General features: G+C 40.0%; 1 protein-coding gene across 4 annotated transcripts in view; it reads left to right on the forward strand.

Moving 5' to 3' along the window:
* esyt2b (extended synaptotagmin-like protein 2b) overlaps positions 1 to 6,866 on the forward strand; it is a 200,906-nt gene extending 194,040 nt beyond the window's left edge. For all 4 annotated transcript variants that reach the window (XM_063044411.1, XM_063044412.1, XM_063044413.1 and 1 more), the window contains 2 exons: positions 2,194 to 2,240; positions 3,098 to 6,866. In XM_063044411.1, coding sequence (XP_062900481.1) covers positions 2,194 to 2,240; positions 3,098 to 3,143 — 93 coding nt within the window. In that variant the 3' untranslated portion in view covers positions 3,144 to 6,866. The remainder of the gene's footprint in view (positions 1 to 2,193; positions 2,241 to 3,097) is intronic.
* Positions 6,867 to 18,675: the final 11,809 nt, after the last annotated feature.

Consider the following 18,675-nt stretch of genomic DNA (forward strand, 5'->3'; position numbering starts at 1 on the left):
GTGAGGAGAACAGACAGGGAACCTGACTACCAAATGCAAACAGGCTTTTGTTTTCAGGAATGTGGCGTTAATCTTTTAGTCATGTTCTTGTGTCTACCCACCAAAATTATTAATCTTTCTATTGGCAGGCATTTTGCCATGGGTGATACTCCATCAATTTTGCAATGTGATGGAATGTATTTTCTTGGTGCTTTGGACTTGTACCTTTTGGGGTATTCAAATTGTGCTGATTGTGTATGCAAGAATGCCATAACTAGCAATAGCGTTAAAAGGTAGGATTCCTGAATTAGAGGTGCAGCCTGACAGAAATAAGGCAAACAAAAGAAAATAAGTTTTTTTAAAAAATTATCTCAGTGAACCTTGCCTAAGAAATTAAATAAAAATTGGATCATGTTTCGTAATAGCAAATTTTAATCATTTCAAAAAGCAATCCAGATAAGTTCTGAAAGGAAATGAGTTGTGGCAAGATGGTCATCAGTAAATCTAAAGGAGAATTGGAAAGAAGTATTTTGACCTGGAGAGTGGTATAATGTGAAGCTTACTGCCACAAGGAGTAATTAAACCAATGTCATAGATGCTCTTCCAGGAGAAGATAAGTACATGAAAGAGAAAAGAACTGTTTCTGTCATATGAACAAATGAAGAGAAGGGTTAAAGATGATGATGAGGAAAGCAAACAATCAGCTATAGACTCATACAGCAAGCCGTACAGTCCAACTCGCCTGTGCCCACATTTGGCTCATTGTTTCTCTAAATCGTGTACCTGTCTAAATCACCAAGGGTCTATTCCAGGGGCCCCCAACCTTTTTCGCACTGCGGACCGGTTTCATATTGACGATATTCTTGCGGACCAGCCGACCGGGGCGGGGGGAGGGGGGTGGTGGTAGAGTTGCCAACGGACAAGAGTAGCAGTCAAATACGGTGAGTTTACCCCGAGAAAGACTACAATGGCCATGAAGCCTTGCGCGGGCACCAGTGCGCATGTGTGATTTGGCATGCGTGTACGATTTTTTTCTACAAATCGTTTTTGGCGATTCTGTTCGGGGGAGGGGGGGTGTTAATCACGACAGAAGTATCGGTGATAAGTGGCTAACACACTCAATTTCCTTTCTAAAAGGGTTTATCTAACGAATTTAATATTAAACACAGCGCATATTTTCCTCGCATGAATATAGTGATAAGTCAATTATCAGGGGAGGACAGGGGAGCTTGAAGTAAGTGTTGAACGAACTTCCAGTAGAAGTGATAGAGGCAGGTTTGATATTATCATTCAAAGAAAAATTGGATAGGTATATGGACAGGAAAGAAATGGAGGGTTATGGGCTGAGTGCAGGTCGGTGGGACTAGGTGAGAGTAGCGTTCGGCACGGACTAGAAGGGGAGAGATTGCCTCTTTCCATGCTGTAATTGTTATATGGTTATATAAGTCACTTATAAGTCAATAGCATCATCACATTTTAAGTAACGTTTGGATATTAAACACGCAGCACATGTTTTTCCCGTATGAACATATAAAATCATTACAACACACCAATATCGCTGAATCAGTGGGAGCCCTGGGCTTGTTTTCCTGCAGCAACACGGTCCTATGGAAGGGTGATGGGAGACAGCGATAGTCGAACGGGGTGCCTTATGTCCAGTCTGTTCCGCAGTTTAGTTTTCGTTGCATTCATTGCAGAGATATGTTGGAAATAGAAGCAACGTTTTCAGTGCTTTCGTAGCTATCTCAGGATTTTTAGCCTTGACTTTGATCCAGAATGCCGGCAGAGATGTTATGTAAAATATACTTCCCAGCCCGCCGTCATTTGCAAGTTTGAGGAGTTGATCTCCTTCCCGCGCTGACATGGATGACGCATGGGTAATGACCTCGCGTGCGTAATGGCTCAATAGTGGGTGTGACAGGGAATGAGGGAAGGTGCAGCTGACTCATATCGCCAAATCATATAGCTTCCTCGCGGCCCGGTACCGGTCCGCGGCCCGGTGGCTGGGGACCGCTGGTCTATTCTTTTGCTACATTAGTAATTTTTAATGCATATTATTTGGTTTCTCTTCATCCTCTTTAACCATTACTTCTAAATGAAAAGAAAAATACTCAAATTTACAGCAGATCAATCTGCATTTGTACAAATAAAATACAACAGGTTAGATCTCTATTATTAAGATGCTTTATGACCCATATTATTCTTTCACTATAGCTCTTAATAGAAATGACTGAGGAAGTGACAAAAGGCTCCACACAGTGGTAAGTACCAAGTACCAGAAAAATGAACAGTTTCAATAGGAATACACCATAACTGCAGCTGATGTGGTTGATTTTTGAATATCTCATCCCAAGGCATATCACAGTGTTGTATAAAAATATGAGAGCTGCAAATTAGGAATACCAGACCCTGAGTATCAAGGAGTTGTAGTCATGGGCACAAAGATTTGCACAAGATGCAGGAGACAAAGGAGCTAAGGGTTTGAGAATGCATGTTGTTACGTGATTTTGGGAAAGGGCAAGGAAGATGGTGTGAAAAGATTTTAATACTTGGACATCAATTTCAAAATAAACAGTGCAAATAAAAAGGTTTATGGACCATTCAGAAGGGATGATGAAGATTTAGGTGTGGGAAGTACTGTATACTGCTGTAGGTCAGGTCCAAGGTGGAATAGTATAAGAACTCAGTAATAGAGTTTTTGCTACATTCTGCTCAGTGATCACAAAATGTAGCAACATAAAGCTTAGATAAAGAAAAGAATTTGGTAGATCTGTCTATAGGCAATTAATTACTGCACCTTATCTGTGTTGGTAGTAGAGGGGTAGGTTTAAAGTTCCCTTGCAAGTCATTTGTGGCTTGTTTGAAAGCCATAATCTTGTGAACACTATGGAGGTCCACTGAAGTTGATCTGATCAGCCTCAGTGAGTTCAGTTCAAGTTCACAACCTTACATCAGCAAACCAAACAAAGATTCAAAATGTCCAAGTATTACTACATGACGACATGAATAAAATATCCCATCCCTTTTGGTTCAGAAGGTGATTGTGAATGTTCATCTTGGGCCAGTTTCCTTTTTATATTTCATAGTGCAAGTGATCAGATCTTCAACTGTCTTCCAGGTATGACCTGACAGAGGATGGGACAAGGCACCAGCCCCAGAACTAGAGGAAGTACTAACCCAGTATCAATATCATTGGTCTCCAAGGCTTTCAGCTGTTTAAGAAAATTATTCTGGGAGCACCGGCATCACATCTAAAGCTTTGCACACGTGCCAATGAATGCACCACAGATTTTTCAGAAAATGTCATCTTCCCCACATATATTTACTGAGTTTTGCACTGCTTATTGCTTTTTAAAAACACTTACTTTTATTAGTTAAGATTTTTAATTTTTTTAAAATTAAAACAATTATTGATAGTACAGTGAATAACCTGTGGTGTACATGCTGACTGTCCCCTTTGTCAAAAAAATCTTTCCTGTACAAGACTGTAAAATACTGCAAGGTAGAATGTTGATCCAGAATTACATCAGCCTTATTTCCTGTAGGTTTGCAATGTATAATGTGTAAATACAGCAAATATGATTTATGTATTGAGTATGCAAAGTCAGATGTTTGTGAAGGTTATGGAAAGAAGGATATTACATTTATTAAAGTGGCAGGCATGCCTCACTGAGCAATTGCCTTGTGCTCTTTCTGGTAGCTCTGTAGTATATAGTTCTACATTCAAGTGTGTTCTGTGAAATGAAATATATAGGGCTTACTGACTTGTCAGGTCTAACACATTACACAGTGCACTTTGCAGTGAGAAAGGAATACAAGCCATGGAGCAGGAAACCGAAACTTTTCAGTTGGCACTCTTCAGAAATCACTGCAGGGATTCAAAACCAACTATTTATTTTAGTTTCGACATTCTACTGTAGAGCTGTGAGCACTAATTAATGAAGACGTCAATTACGGGTAGGTGTAGGTGACTTGAGCCTCAAGCCTTCTCTGATAATTCATTACATGATGATAGTTGATCCAATTGTTATTTCAGCTCTGCACTCCCATCTAATGCTGGAGACCTTTTACCCCCTCTTGCTTATCAAAAACCTATCTACCTCTGCCTTAAAACTATTCAAAGTCTCACTTGCCACTGCCCCTTTAGGAAGAGAGTTCCAGAGAATCTCAATCCTCCAGAGAAAACATTTTGCCTTGCCTAAGTTAAGTGGGTGACCCATTATTCTTAAACTGTGACCACTAATTCTAAATTCTCCCACAAGAGAATTTGTCCTCTCCACATCCACCCTGTTAAAACACTTTGGGCTACTGCCATTAAATTGCCTCTCACTATTAAACACAGTTGTATACAAGCCTGGTATGTACTCAACATGACCCATCCATTCCAGTTACTACTCTACTGCACCTACCTTAAATATGGTGACTAGTGCTGTGCAAGGTGTTGTAGCTGTGGCCCTTTTTAACTGAATCATAACCATTGCACTTTTATATTCAATCCTTGCATGAAATGCTAACCTTCTTTTAGATTTCTCAATTACATGCCCGAAGTTCACATTACCCTTTTGCAAATCATGCACAGAACACCCAGATCCCACTGCATCTCAAAGTTCTGTAATCTCTCATCTTTTAGGTAATATGCATTTTTATTCTAACTGCCAAAATTAACAATTTCACATTATACTCCATTTGCCCACTTATGTAACATACCTATACATTTCCTCTTCGTCTCCTATGCCCTGGAAGTTCTTTACTCAGACATTATCCCTCAAACCCTGGAGTTATAATTATGCTCTTCCCATAAACTTTCACCATGCACTGACTGGATACTGTTTCCAGATTGTTCTTTGTTGGGGATGTGTTGATTGTGTCCTCAGTTTCCTTTCTTTTTAGGCATGAATGAAGTCAGAATCCATTTTTATAGTAAATCAGAAGAAATATTCAGACACAGTATTTATGTACCATTCTGGCACTGGAATCCCTTACTACAGGTATTGTGTATGGGTGCATATGTGCATATTAAATGTCTTTTGAGATGTTGCTATTCTTTTAATTTCAGAAAGGCAGGTTTTATTAGATAAGAATGGAAACTTTTAGAAATACTCTGTCACGTAGTATCTTTGGAAAGAGAAACCAACTTAATGTTTCAGGTTAATGATCTTCATCAGAGCAACTGTGCATGAAGATTTCATTCAGCTCCAGTAATACAGATGGTGGGATATAATGTTCACAACTCCATTATTCAGTGGTTTATTGCTGTTTGATTTTCAGTAATAAACCCTGTCTAATTTTTGTTCTTAAGAGTATTATGGGTTTGAGCTTTACAAATAAGATATTGAGATACTATTGTCACATCCAACCCCCCAAAACTCTAAATTTTGGTTTTCCTTAAGCAGAACTATAATCTTGTGTTTATTAATATTACTTACTGTTGTCCTGTTTATTTTAAATAATCATAGAGCTGAGTATATTCTCTACTTGATTCTATGTTGGTTGAAATAAATTGTTCAAGCCAAACATAGCAAAGCTCAATAGGAATTGTAACACAGGAGCTGCAGAAAATTATGAAACTTGAATCTAAAATCAAATACTCTGTATACAGTAGGCAAATTATAAAAACTGTTAATCATTTGTTTGCATTTTAAAATATGTAGTTATTATCTTTTTGCAGCTTGAAGCAATACTTATTTCTGAATAGATAAAAAGCTTTTTCCCTTTTTATGATAACTGACTTCAGTTTATTAATTTAAATTTATTTAATTGATTTTAAAATATTGCAAAGAATGACTGAATTTGTACAGTAGTTTGTGATGCCAACATAATGGTTGTATTTTGTCATTTCTAAAGAGAGCTGATTTGCTGACATTCGTAGTGCAAGTAATTCTTCAGGTATATTAGCATTTCAATTTGATGTCCATCTTGCCTTGATTCTTCCTTTCAAAACGTCTATTCAGAAATAAACTCCACAAACTAAATTCCAAACAAATTAGAATCTATAGCTGCAGTTATCCTTACTTAAGTGGTTGTACCATATGTTGCACAATGCGATTTCTCTCTTGCGATTTCCCTGAGACGTGTACTCTGTAACTTTTGTACCGAACATTGTTCAGAGAATACTATAGCTGAGTCAGCCACGTTTCTTTGTTCAAGTTACCATTGTCTGCTCCATGCAGGTATTACTGTGCCTTACATATTGATGTATAAAAATATTATGGACACTGATTTGTATCTGAGGATGGTCATACTTGGTAGATCGTTTTTGTTTTTAAGCTGTTGTATTTATGACTTTTTTTGCTGAACTGTTACTGTTATAGAATAAAGTATCTTCTCTTTTGGTTAAAAGAATTAAAATGCATTCAGAGGAATCATCACACAGTTCCCTAATGACAAATGCAGTTTTTTTCCTCTATCTACTGTATTTGCATAGCCTGTAACAATTATTTATTGGATTGACAAATTAAAGGCTGTTAATTTGCCCTGTGAGGACTTCTTGGCACAAAGAGGATTTGTCACCAGTGCGAAGTATTTCTCCATCTAAAATAGAAAAATGTTAGCCTGGGGCATGCAATGGAATTATTTGTGATATCTGTGCACTGGCTTGCTTGAGAATATGTATTGTTCTGTGAAAATGCTTTGCGTTGCTAATGGGGGAAAAATTAAGAGCATCAACAGAAAGGTATTGACACTAAGGGAGAAATAAAGCCAAAGTCTATCATTGTATCATTGTTTGGGAAATTTTTAAGTTTTTAGCCCGAATATTTTTGCACTTTTTGTTCAACATATTACAGTATGCAGTGCTTCATATCATGTCTTCTATATCAATTGTATCAACAGGCGGCCATGTACAATCAATAAAAGATTAAGAAGATAGATAAACTTGCTTATTTATTCTCATATGAAATATTTATTGAATGAGCATTTATGTTATCAATAATTGACTTTATTTAAAATCTAGCACTTAAGTGTAATACAATCAGCAGCTATTTTGTGTATACAAAATCTAGCAAACAATTGTGAAGTAAAAGACACGAGTTCCATACACTAAAGAGGTTTGTTAATGTGTTTCCAAAATTCTGGAACTGGCAGATTGGATGAGATGAAATCCTGAGGCAATGGAACACTGTAATGCTATATGGAACTGTGACTGGTCCATCAGTGTATTGGAAGATTCCATTGTAATAAACAATGACCATATCTACAGCAAATGTTGCCTGTTCAAGAAACATCTGATGAGCCGGAGATAAAGCTCCAAACTCTGTGTACAACAGGGAGGGGTGGAATTGCCTGGACATTATAGTCCAGGAGAGAGTCATGTCTATTGCTAGATTGGTGAATGTTCGAGGACGGAGTGGTATGACTGCAAAAGAGATGGGAAGAGGGGTCCAAATTGAGCTTCGACCTTACCACTGGCCAACAGGTAGGAGTTCTTGCTCCCTGTGGGTGTTCAAGGGTGAGGACAGCACAGAGGAACTGGATGCCATTCAAAAGGGGGGGGATGTAAGGGAGAAATTAGATTTTTGTTTTTGAAGGGGAAACTTGTGTAATATCAAAACCATGATCCCAAGATTGAAAGGCTTGACATTTGAGTGTTTAAAGTATCTAGGATTGTACATGATGGAGTTCAGAAGAATGGGTGGGGGGGAAGGTGTCATTGAACTTACCTGCTGAAAAGCCTGGATAGAGTGGGCATGAAGAGGATGTTTCTATTAATAGGAGAGCATAGGATCTAAGGACATAGCCTCAGAATAAGGTTCTCCCTTTAAAACTGAAACATTGAAGAATTTCTTCGGTGGGGGGGGGTAAAATTGGAATTTGTTGCCACAGAAGGCTGTGGAAACCAGGTTATTGGGTGTATTTGAGGTATCAGTTCTTCATTGGTAAGGTGTTTAAGGGTTACTAGGAGAAGGCTGAAACAAAAAAATGAAATCAACTGTGATTGAATGGCAAAGCAGACTCAATGGTCTGACGGCCAATACTGCTTCTGTATCTTAGGGTCTTAAAACAAACAGTAGACCTACATGACCATCAAATAATTGACATCTCAATGTGAAAGGTATATTTATTGTTCATGAAATCTGTTAAGGTATTCTGGATATGCTTGAGAGCTATCTAGAAACACAACAAACACTACAGATAATAGTATTTTCCTTATGACAATTAACATGCATTTTTAACTCTATTAAATATATTGACAGCATCTAAAATTTTTTCTTTTACTCATGTCATTCATTAACTCAAGCAATAAACCTGCCTGATTCCATACTCACCAATTTATGTATGACAGATGCAGCCATCCTTGCTAGATTTGGTTGATGCACTGCCATAAGTTCCAATGTTCACACAAAGGATAGGAACATCCTTGTGTGCCATTAACATTGAGTTGAAGGGTACATAAGTCACCCGGACCAGATGAAATGTACCCTAGGGTTCTGAAAGAGGTAGCAGTAGAGATTGTGGAGGCATCAGCAATGATCTTTCAAAGATCATTGGACTCTCGCATGGTGCCAGAGGACTGGAGAATTGCAAATGCCACTCCACTCTTTAAGAAAGGAGGAAGGCAGGAGAAAGGAAATTATAGACCAGTTAGCCTGACCTCAGTGGTTGGGAAGATGTTGGAGTCAACTGTTAAGCATGAGGTTATGGAGTACTTGGTAAGATAGGACAAAGTCAGCATGGTTTCCTTCGGGGAAAATCTTGCCTGATGAACCTGTTGGAATTCTTTGAGGAGATTACAAGTAGAATAGATAAAGGGGATTCAGTGTCACATGACCAGCAACAATGAATATATCAATTGAGTCAGGTTTTATAAAAACAAACAAACATTTATTAAACTCTGTCAACAGTAGCGAAAAATATTCAAACAACTAATTTAACCGGAAGTTAACCAATATATGGCAACTCCTGAACAGTTCTTAAAATTGTAAATGCGAAAACAGTTCTTAAAGTGGTAGATTCAAACACAGTTCTTAGAATGGTAAATTCAGAAGTCCAAGAGATTTATACAGTCAATTAGGAGAGACTTTACTGAAATAAAGAAATCCTCGAAGACGTGACATTACTGCTGATCCCAGCCCAAACCTGCCTTGTCCGCAGGATTCACGGCGACAGAAATAAAACGGTTTAAAGGAACAAACCTTTTCCTCTGGAGAATAGACACTGCACAATCCTTCCTGCTTTAGCAGAGGATATCTCAGGTGCAGGTCACTATTTCTTGAACAAAGATTCAATAAACGTCAATCCTCGCCAATACCGCCGAATGACATCAGCTTTACTCAACTCTGCAAATTCCTGTACTTTGGTAAGGTCTTCACTCTCCAATACTACTTACAGTAGAAAGCAGAACGCCACTTTAAAACAAAACTGCATTATAAGACAAATACACAGCATAACAGAGTATCTGATGAATTAAATAACGAACTAAACTTAAAACTAACTGCGTCACCCCAGGGGTCTCCCTTTTATACCCATGGTGAACATGTCATCACGTGACCTCACACTGGCGGGAAAATTACATCACCCCACCATCACATGAACATTACCTCATGCTCATAAGATACTCAATTACATCATGGTCATAAGACAGTCACAAGATATCCATGAGGTATGAAACAATGCTGTATAATTGGAGTTTCAGAAGGCCTTTGACAAGGTGCCACACATGAGGCTGCTTACCAAGTTAAGAGCACATGGTGTTACAGGAAAGTTACTGGCATGGTTAGAGCATTGGCTGATTGGTAGGATACAGTGTGTTGTAATAAAAGTATCCTTTTCTGGTGGGCTACCAGTGACTAGTGGAGTTTTGCAGGGGTTGGTTGTTGGTACTGCTTCTTTTTATGCTGTAAATCAATGATTTAGATGATGGAATAACATACATCAAAGTTGCTGGTGAACGCAGCAGGCCAAGCAGCATCTATAGGAAGAGGCGCAGTCGACGTTTCAGGCCGAGACCCTTCGTCAGGACTAACTGAAGGAAGAGTGAGTAAGGGATTTGAAAGCTGGAGGGGGAGGGAGAGATGCAAAATGATAGGAGAAGACAGGAGGGGGAGGGATAGAGCCGAGAGCTGGACAGGTGATAGGCAAAAGGGGATACGAGAGGATCATGGGACAGCAGGTCCGGGAAGAAAGACAAGGGGGGGGGGTGACCCAGAGGATGGGCAAGAGGTATATTCAGAGGGACAGAGGGAGAAAAAGGAGAGTGAGAGAAAGAATGTGTGCATAAAAATGAGTAACAGATGGGGTACGAGGGGGAGGTGGGGCCTTAGCGGAAGTTAGAGAATTCGATGTTCATGCCATCAGGTTGGAGGCTACCCAGACGGAATATAAGGTGTTGTTCCTCCAACCTGAGTGTGGCTTCATCTTTACAGTAGAGGAGGCCGTGGATAGACATGTCAGAATGGGAATGGGATGTGGAATTAAAATGTGTGGCCACTGGGAGATCCTGCTTTCTCTGGCGGACAGAGCGTAGATGTTCAGCAAAGCGGTCTCCCAGTCTGCGTCGGGTCTCACCAATATATAAAAGGCCACATCGGGAGCACCGGACGCAGTATATCACCCCAGTCGACTCACAGGTGAAGTGATGCCTCACCTGGAAGGACTGTTTGGGGCCCTGAATGGTGGTAAGGGAGGAAGTGTAAGGGCATGTGTAGCACTTGTTCCACTTACACGGATAAGTGCCAGGAGGGAGATCAGTGGGGAGGGATGGGGGGGGACGAATGGACAAGGGAGTTGTGTAGGGAGCGATCCCTGCGGAATGCAGAGAGGGGGGGGGAGGAAAATAGATGATGGAATAGATGGCTTTTTTGCCAAGTTTGCAGATGATACGAAGATTGGTGGAGGGGCAGGTGGTGTTGAGGAAACAGGTAGGTTTCAGAAGGACTTGGACAGATTAGGAGAATGGGCAAGAGAGTGGCAAATGAAATACAATGTTGGAAAACGCATGGGTCATGCACTTTAGGAGTAAAAATCAATGTGCAGACTATTTTCTAAACGGGGAGAAAATTGAAAAATCTGAGGTGCAAAGGGACTTAGGAGGCCTTGTGATGAACACCTTAAAGGTTAACTTGCAGGTAGAGTTGGTGCTGAGGAAGACAAATGCAATGTTAGCATTCATTTTGTTTAGAATACGACAGCAGGGATGTAATGCTGAGCCTTCACAAGGCACTGTTGAAGCTTCAATTTGAGTATTTTGAACAGTTCTGGGCTCCTCATCTAAGATGTGCTGGCATTGGAGATGGTTCGGAGGAGGTTCACAAGGATGATTCTGGGAATGAAAGGGTTATCATACGAGGAATGTTTGGTAGCTTTGGGTCTGTATTCGCCGGAATTTAGAAGGATGGGGAGAGATCTCACTGAAAGCTTTTGAATGTTGAAAGTACTAGACAGAGTAGAAGTGGAAAGGATGTTTTCCATGGTGAGAGAGTCTAGGTCAAGAGGGCACAGCCTCAGGATAGAGAGGCATCCGTTTAAAACAGAGGTGTGGAGAAATCTGTTTAGCCAGAGGGTGGTGAATTTGTGGAATTTGTTACCACAGGCAGCTGTGGAGGCCAGGTCATTGGGTGTATTTAAGGCAGAGATTGATAGGTTCTTGATCAGACATGACATCAGAGGTTACAGGGAGAAGGCTGGGGAGTGGGGCTGAGGAGGGGGAAAAAAATGATCAGCCATGATTGAATGGCGGGCAGACTCGATGGGCCATATGGCCTAATTCTACTCCTGTGTCTTATGGAATGAAATGAACTCAAGAGTAGATCTGGTAGCTTAGAAGTAGGCTTCTGTGAAGCACCACAGACTAACAACAGCAAAAAATGTACACCATTATAATCTGTCGTTCATTGCTACACATATCTTTCACTGTACCAACGATATCATCCAGGGGATCAGTGCTGGTTCAATAAGTTCAGAAGTATACACGGAACTGCAGCAAACACTTAAAATTGAGGTGTCAACACGGAGAAACTAAAACACAAGACTAATCAGTACATAATAGATAGTCAAGTAAGCTCACTACCAAATAAAGCTCTGCAGTCCTACCATGTCTCAACTTTAATCTGATATCTATAAAGAAGGCTTCAAGTTATGGTATAGCCCACCCCACCCCAAGGGTGGAACAGTGGTGAAATGTTTAGACCATTGCCTCACAACACTAGTGACCTGGGATCCTGACCTCCAGTGCTTTTTGCGAGTTGTGACCATATGAGCCATGTGACAATCTGGGTCTCCTGGTTTCTTCCCACATCACAAAGTTCGGTAGATTAATTTTTGCCCCATACAAAATGCCCTCAATCTATCAGTGAATTGTAGAATTGGATGGAATTGAGAATGTTGGGAGAAAAAAATGATTTTAATGTAGAATTAGTGCATAAGTGGTTGATGATCAGCATAGACCTAGTGTGTGAAAGGACCTGTTACTGTACTGTATCCTCTGGCTCCATCAATGCTAAACCCAAGCTGAAGCATTCACAGCCAAGTTCAGCAAAAAGTGTCTTTGTCCTGAGAGAAACAGCATTGTAGAAACTAGTCTTCAGCTAATATGATGCACTCTTATATCAAGATACAACAATGGATACACTAAAGGTAAGGGGAGCTGTGCTGAAGGCCTCAGATCCTGTTCATAAAAAGCATTACCATCTGATATGAGTAACTAGCATTCATTAAGCCTTACCTCAATTGACAGCAGAGTGATGTCCTCAACAGTTCTTTCGAATAGTACTTATGCACTAATAGTTGTTCACGGATGCCCTGTTCCCGTTTCACTGGCGTTGACTGGCCTCAGACCTCATCACCAGACTGCTGAGATAGCAGAATATAATAGCAGGAGTTGGTCATTCAGTTCTTTGCTCAATAAATTATTACTTACCTTTTACTTCAGAAGTAATTTGACTTACCCAATATTACTCAATTCCCATAACATCTAAAAATCTGTCAATTTCCTGAATATACTCAGATGAACCTCCAATGTCCCCAGTGGGGAATTCCAAAGATTCACTGCCTTTTGAGTGAAGAAATTTCTCCTTATTCTAACCTGAGACTGTGGCCCTTGATTCTAGACATTTTCAAAACTTCATACTTGTGAATAAGAAGACCTCTAAACACAAGAGTATAGACCACATGGTAAAGCAGGCTTTTGGCACTCTGGGCTTCATCAGTTAGAGCACTGAGCATACAATCTGCAATGTTATGTTTCAGTTGTACAATATGTGGGTGAGGCCATAGTTTTAAATATTGTGTTCAGTTTTAGTCACCCTGCTATAGCTATAGAAAAAATCCCAAGCTTCTTGACATGAAAAGCACAAAGGAGATTAACGAGGTTGTTGCTGTGATTCAAAGGACTGAGATATGGAGAGAGGCTGAGCAAGCTGGGAATTTATGCAATGGAACGGAGGAGAATAACCAATGATATTGCAGAGGTGTGCAAAATTATGAGGACGATCGTCAGTTTTTCCCCTCCCAGAATTGGGAAATCAACAACTACAGGAAATAAGTTTAGAGTGAGAAGGAAGAGATTTATCTATGGAAGCCTAAGGGGTAACTTATTCATTCAGTGGGCAGTTCATTTATGTAATAAACTGCTAGAGGAAGTGATTGAGGCAGGTACATTAACAACATTTAAACCATGAACTTGGATAGATATACAGATAGGAAAGGTTTAGAGGGATAAGGACCAAACATGGGGAAATGGGACTAGTTTGGATGGAAATCTTGATCAGGATGGACCAGTTGGGTTGAAGAACCTGTTTTTGTGCTGTATAAATCTATGGTTCTTACGAGAAGCAAGGGATATTTTGATGCAGATTATGGTTTTGCTCTCTGAGTGGTACAAATTCGTTAATTACACATGATATCTGGAGGAGATATAAATAAAAATTGAATAGAGAGAAAAAGCTGAAACCATGAAATACAGAACATAGCAGTTGCCAGAAATCCAGAAGAAAATAGAATGCTTAAAATAACCCAGCAGTTCAGGCAACATTTGTGGAAAGAAAAATACTAAGTTAATATTACAGGTGTCATCATAAACAGCTGGTTTAGATACACATTTCCGAATTCAACATTGTTCTTGAGAAATGTGATTAGATTAGATTAGATTAGATTATGAGGACATGCAGTCCTCTTTTATTGTCATTTAGTAATGCATGCATTAAGAAATGATACAATGTTTCTCCAGAATGATATCACAGAAACACAAGACAAACTGACTGAAAAACTGAGAAAAACCACATAATTATAACATATAGTTACAACAGTGCAAAGCAATACCGTAATTTCATGAAGAACAGACCATGGGCACGGTTTAAAAAAAAAGTCTCGAAGTCTCTCGAAAGTCCCATCATCTCACGCAGACAGTAGAAGGAAGAAAAAAAACTCTTCCTGTCATGAGCGCCGCAAACTTGCCGATGCAGCGTCCTGGAAGCACCCGACCACAGCCGACTCTTGAGTCCATCTGAAAACTTCGAGCCTCTGACCAGCCCTCCGACACCGAGCACCATCTCTGCTGAGTGCTTCGACCCTGGCCCCGGCAACAGGCAATAGGCAAAGCTGAGGATTTGGGGCCTTCCCTTTGGAGATTCTCAATCGCACAGTAGCAGCGGCAGCGAAGCGGGCATTTCAGAAGTTTCTCCAGGTGTTCCTCTGTGATTCTCATGTCCGTCTCCATCAAATCAGGATTGTGCACGGCCCCTAGTTAACACATATGATATCATTTCAGAGCGGCCGCGCGCGCTGCGTCACACCGCCATCTTCTCCTCCCCTCCTTAATAAGCTTATTACAAAGATGTTCCTCAAGCCTGCAAATGGCTTCATTACAAGTGTAAGAGGCCAATGAGAGAGTAGAGTGGAAATTGCACAAATGTCAAAGTGAAAAAAAATTACTGCACGGAGTTGAAACTTACTGATGAAGAAGGTTTCTGATCACCTTCAGAATTTGACTGTGCAATCACCAAGAATTGACTAGTTTGTCCATCAGTGCTATGGTTTTGCAGGAGAGACTTTATTGCTAAAACTATAAGAAAATAATTCTATACAGCACTAATCAATATCTAGCAAAGATATAAATGAAAATCAATAACCTTTTACAGAAGTGACTCTGAATCATACAAGCTTAGAAACTAGCACTGCACGTGGATCATTGTTTTGTTATGGATGGGCTGCAATGTTTCCAGATCATGCGCACACCAACCCACCTCACTACACCTTGTATGGGCTATCTTGCGTACAAAAGACCAGGAACAAATTTGGCGTTCTACAAGGAATACAAAAATTTCTTTAGGCAGCACATATTTTTACCCGATGCATAAGAATTTCTGATTCCTCCAAATTGACAGTAATTTCTCAACCATTCATTCATATGTTCTTGTTAGTAAATCTTGGCTTGTCTGCAGCACTCTGTTGCTTAGCGACACCTCCTGTCCTAAAGAAACCCAAGTCTACATGGGTCGCAATTTCCTCTGATTAGTATTTCAAACATAATAGAAATCAAATGAAAAGTATTATTTCATTTTAAAACATTAATGGTATTTCAGCTCTCAGCTTAATTTTACAATCTTTATTATGGAAACAGAAAATTAAATGTAGGAGTAGACCATTAAACCTTTTGAACCTGCATTCAATATGATTACAGCCAATTTTCTATTTCAATAATATATTCCTAATCTCTCATCATACCTCTTGATAGCTTTTAATATCTAATATCTGGCTCCTTCTAAAATATAATCAGTTAATTCACTTCCACAGCTTTCTGTGGCAGTGTATTCCACAGATTCACCACATTTTGAGTGAAAAGGTTTACTTCACCTCATTCCTATATATCTTACCTCCACATATCCTGAGGGGATGTCCTCTCATCCTAGACACCATTCTAGCCAGGGGATCCCCATATCCTGATGCTGTGTCCTCATCCTAGACACCATTCTAGCTGGGCGGGAGGCAGGGGCAATGGATATGCTACCTGCTTCCACCTCGTTAGAATTATGCACATTTCAGTCAGATCATCTTGCACTCTTATAAATTCTAGCTGACACAATACCTCATGATGTGCCAGAAATCAATCTGGTGAAAATTTGTTGCACACTCTCACACTCTCTATTGCAAGGACAGGGACGAAAACTCCACACAATACTCCAGATGTGGTGTTAAAAATACCCTGTTTAGTTGTAGTAAGGCATCCTTCTTCCTGTACTTGTAAAGGTTATTTGTTATGTATGCACAGAGCAAGAACAATAACTGAATAATATGCTTAAACATGTTTACTGAGTCATGTTAGTAATGGTACAGAGCAGGAGCTACAAACCAAGCCCGCTGAGATGAAAAAATGTGCACTCGAAAGCCCATGCAAAAAGAGAGAGCCCTCTGCACATAGGAGGCTCAATCAATTCAGTGTGCTATCAAACGGCCACATGTGCAACTATCACATTCTCGTAATTGATTTGTACAGTACAAAGGATAACCTTCCAGTTGCCTATTTAACTGCTTGCTTTACCAACACCCTTGCTTTCAATGATGGTGTGCAAAGGCATACAAAAGTTCTTTTGAAAACATATCAACACTTTCCAATCCAGCACCATTAAAATTATATTCCATCTTTCTTTTTGATTAACCTTCCAAATTGGACCAAGTTTGCATTCATCCTCACTTTACATCATAATGTGTTCTGTAAAATTATGTTTATTACTTCCTGCTCTGTAGTTCTGAATATTCTTCAATGTGATTGGTTCCTCAATCAGTTTGACATTGCTGAAAATCAGAATACCATCAAGCAACACTGGTAAATAGGATATACATGACAAAGGGAGTTGTCTTCATCTCTGAAATGGCTGATACAGATGAGTTAATATTAGAGTATAACTGTTAATATGACTAGGCAATACGGGATTCTGAGAATAATGGGCTCATGAGTGGCCTTGTCTCTGGTTTATCTTGCTAATTGTCTTAAATCAATTAATGACTCTCTTCTTTTCCCTCTCCCACACTTAGGCAAGAACATAAGAAACAGGAGCAGCAGTAGGCCATCTAGCCCACTGAGCAATGCTTCATCATTCAATAAGATCATGGCTCATCAGAGGGTTCCCAGTTCCCTCAAAGTTAATCCTGTTTTAATACTGGATAAAAATGAAGGTTTTTTTGTTTAATTCTGTTTTTATCTAATTTTCCCATACAAGTTCCATTGTACAAATTCCTCCTAAATTTTCTATTTGATGTTTATAATTATGGTCAAAGCTTAGATTTATCAGTCTTAAGCAATAAATCCAAAATAAAATCGAAGCCCAACATTGAAAATCATAATTGTTATTGATCCATCTCAATCACACAAAATTTAACTGAGTTTTAAGCATATTTTATAGACAACTACCAGTCACCTTCTCTAATCCAAATACACCTATGACTGCATGGCCAGATTCTCTACTAGTTGATACCACTATAGTTGGCCAAATCTCAAAGAACAATGAGTTGGAAGGAGCTAGTTAGCTTAGCGATATGGTGTCATCACAACCTTTCCCTTAATATTAACAAAACAAAATAGTTACATAGGTCATAGAATAGTACAGCACATTACAGGCCCTTCGGCCCACAATGTTGTGCCAACCCTCAAACCCTGCCTCCCATATAACCCACCACCTTAAATTCCTTCATATACCTGTCTAGTAGTCTCTTAAACTTCACTAGTGTATCTGCCTCCACCACTAACTCAGGCAGTGCATTCCATGCACCAACCTCTCTCTGAGTAAAAAACCTTACTCTAATATCCCCCTTGAACTTCCTACCCCTTACCTTAAAGCCATGTATTGAGCAGTGGTGCCCTGGGGAAGAGGCGCTGGCTATCCACTCTATCTATTCCTCTTATTATCTTGTACACCTCTATCATGTCTCCTCTCAACCTCCTTCTTTCCAAAGAGTAAAGCCCTAGCTCCCTTAATCTCTGATCATAATGCATACTTTCTAAACCAGGCAGCATCCTGGTAAATCTCCTCTGTACCCTTTCCAATGCTTCCACATCCCTATAGTGAGGTGACCAGTACTGGACGCAGTACTCCAAGTGTGGCCTAACCAGAGTTTTTTAGAGCTGCATCATTACATCGCGACTCTTAAATTCTATCCCTCAACTTATGAAAGCTAACACCCCATAAGCTTTCTTAACTACCCCATCTACCTGTGAGGCAACTTTCAGGGATCTGTGGACATGTACCTCCCAGATCCCTCTGCTCCTCCACACTACCAAGTATCCTGCCATTTACTTTGTACTCTGCCTTGGAGTTTGTCCTTCCAAAGTGTACCACCTCACACTTCTCTGGGTTGAACTCCATCTGCCACTTCTCAGCCCACTTCTGCATCCTACCATTGTCTCTCTGCAACCTTCAACAATCCTCTACACTATCTACAACACCACCAACCTTTGTGTCATCTGCAAACTTACCAACCCACCCTTCTACCCCCATATCCAGGTCGTTAATAGAAATCACGAAAAGTAGAGGTCCCAGAACAGATCCTTGTGGGACACCACTAGTCACAACCCTCCAGTCTGAATGTACTCGCTCCATCATGACCCTCTGTCTTCTGCAAGGCAAACCAATTCTGAATCCACCTGGCCAAACTTCCCTGGATCCCATGCCTTCTGACTTTCTGAATAAGCCTACCGTGTGGAACCTTGTCAATGCCTTACTAGAATCCATGTAGATCACATCCACTGCACTACCCTCATTTATATGC

This window comes from Mobula hypostoma, chromosome 3, assembly GCF_963921235.1.
Source record: "Mobula hypostoma chromosome 3, sMobHyp1.1, whole genome shotgun sequence".
NCBI lineage: Eukaryota > Metazoa > Chordata > Chondrichthyes > Myliobatiformes > Myliobatidae > Mobula > Mobula hypostoma.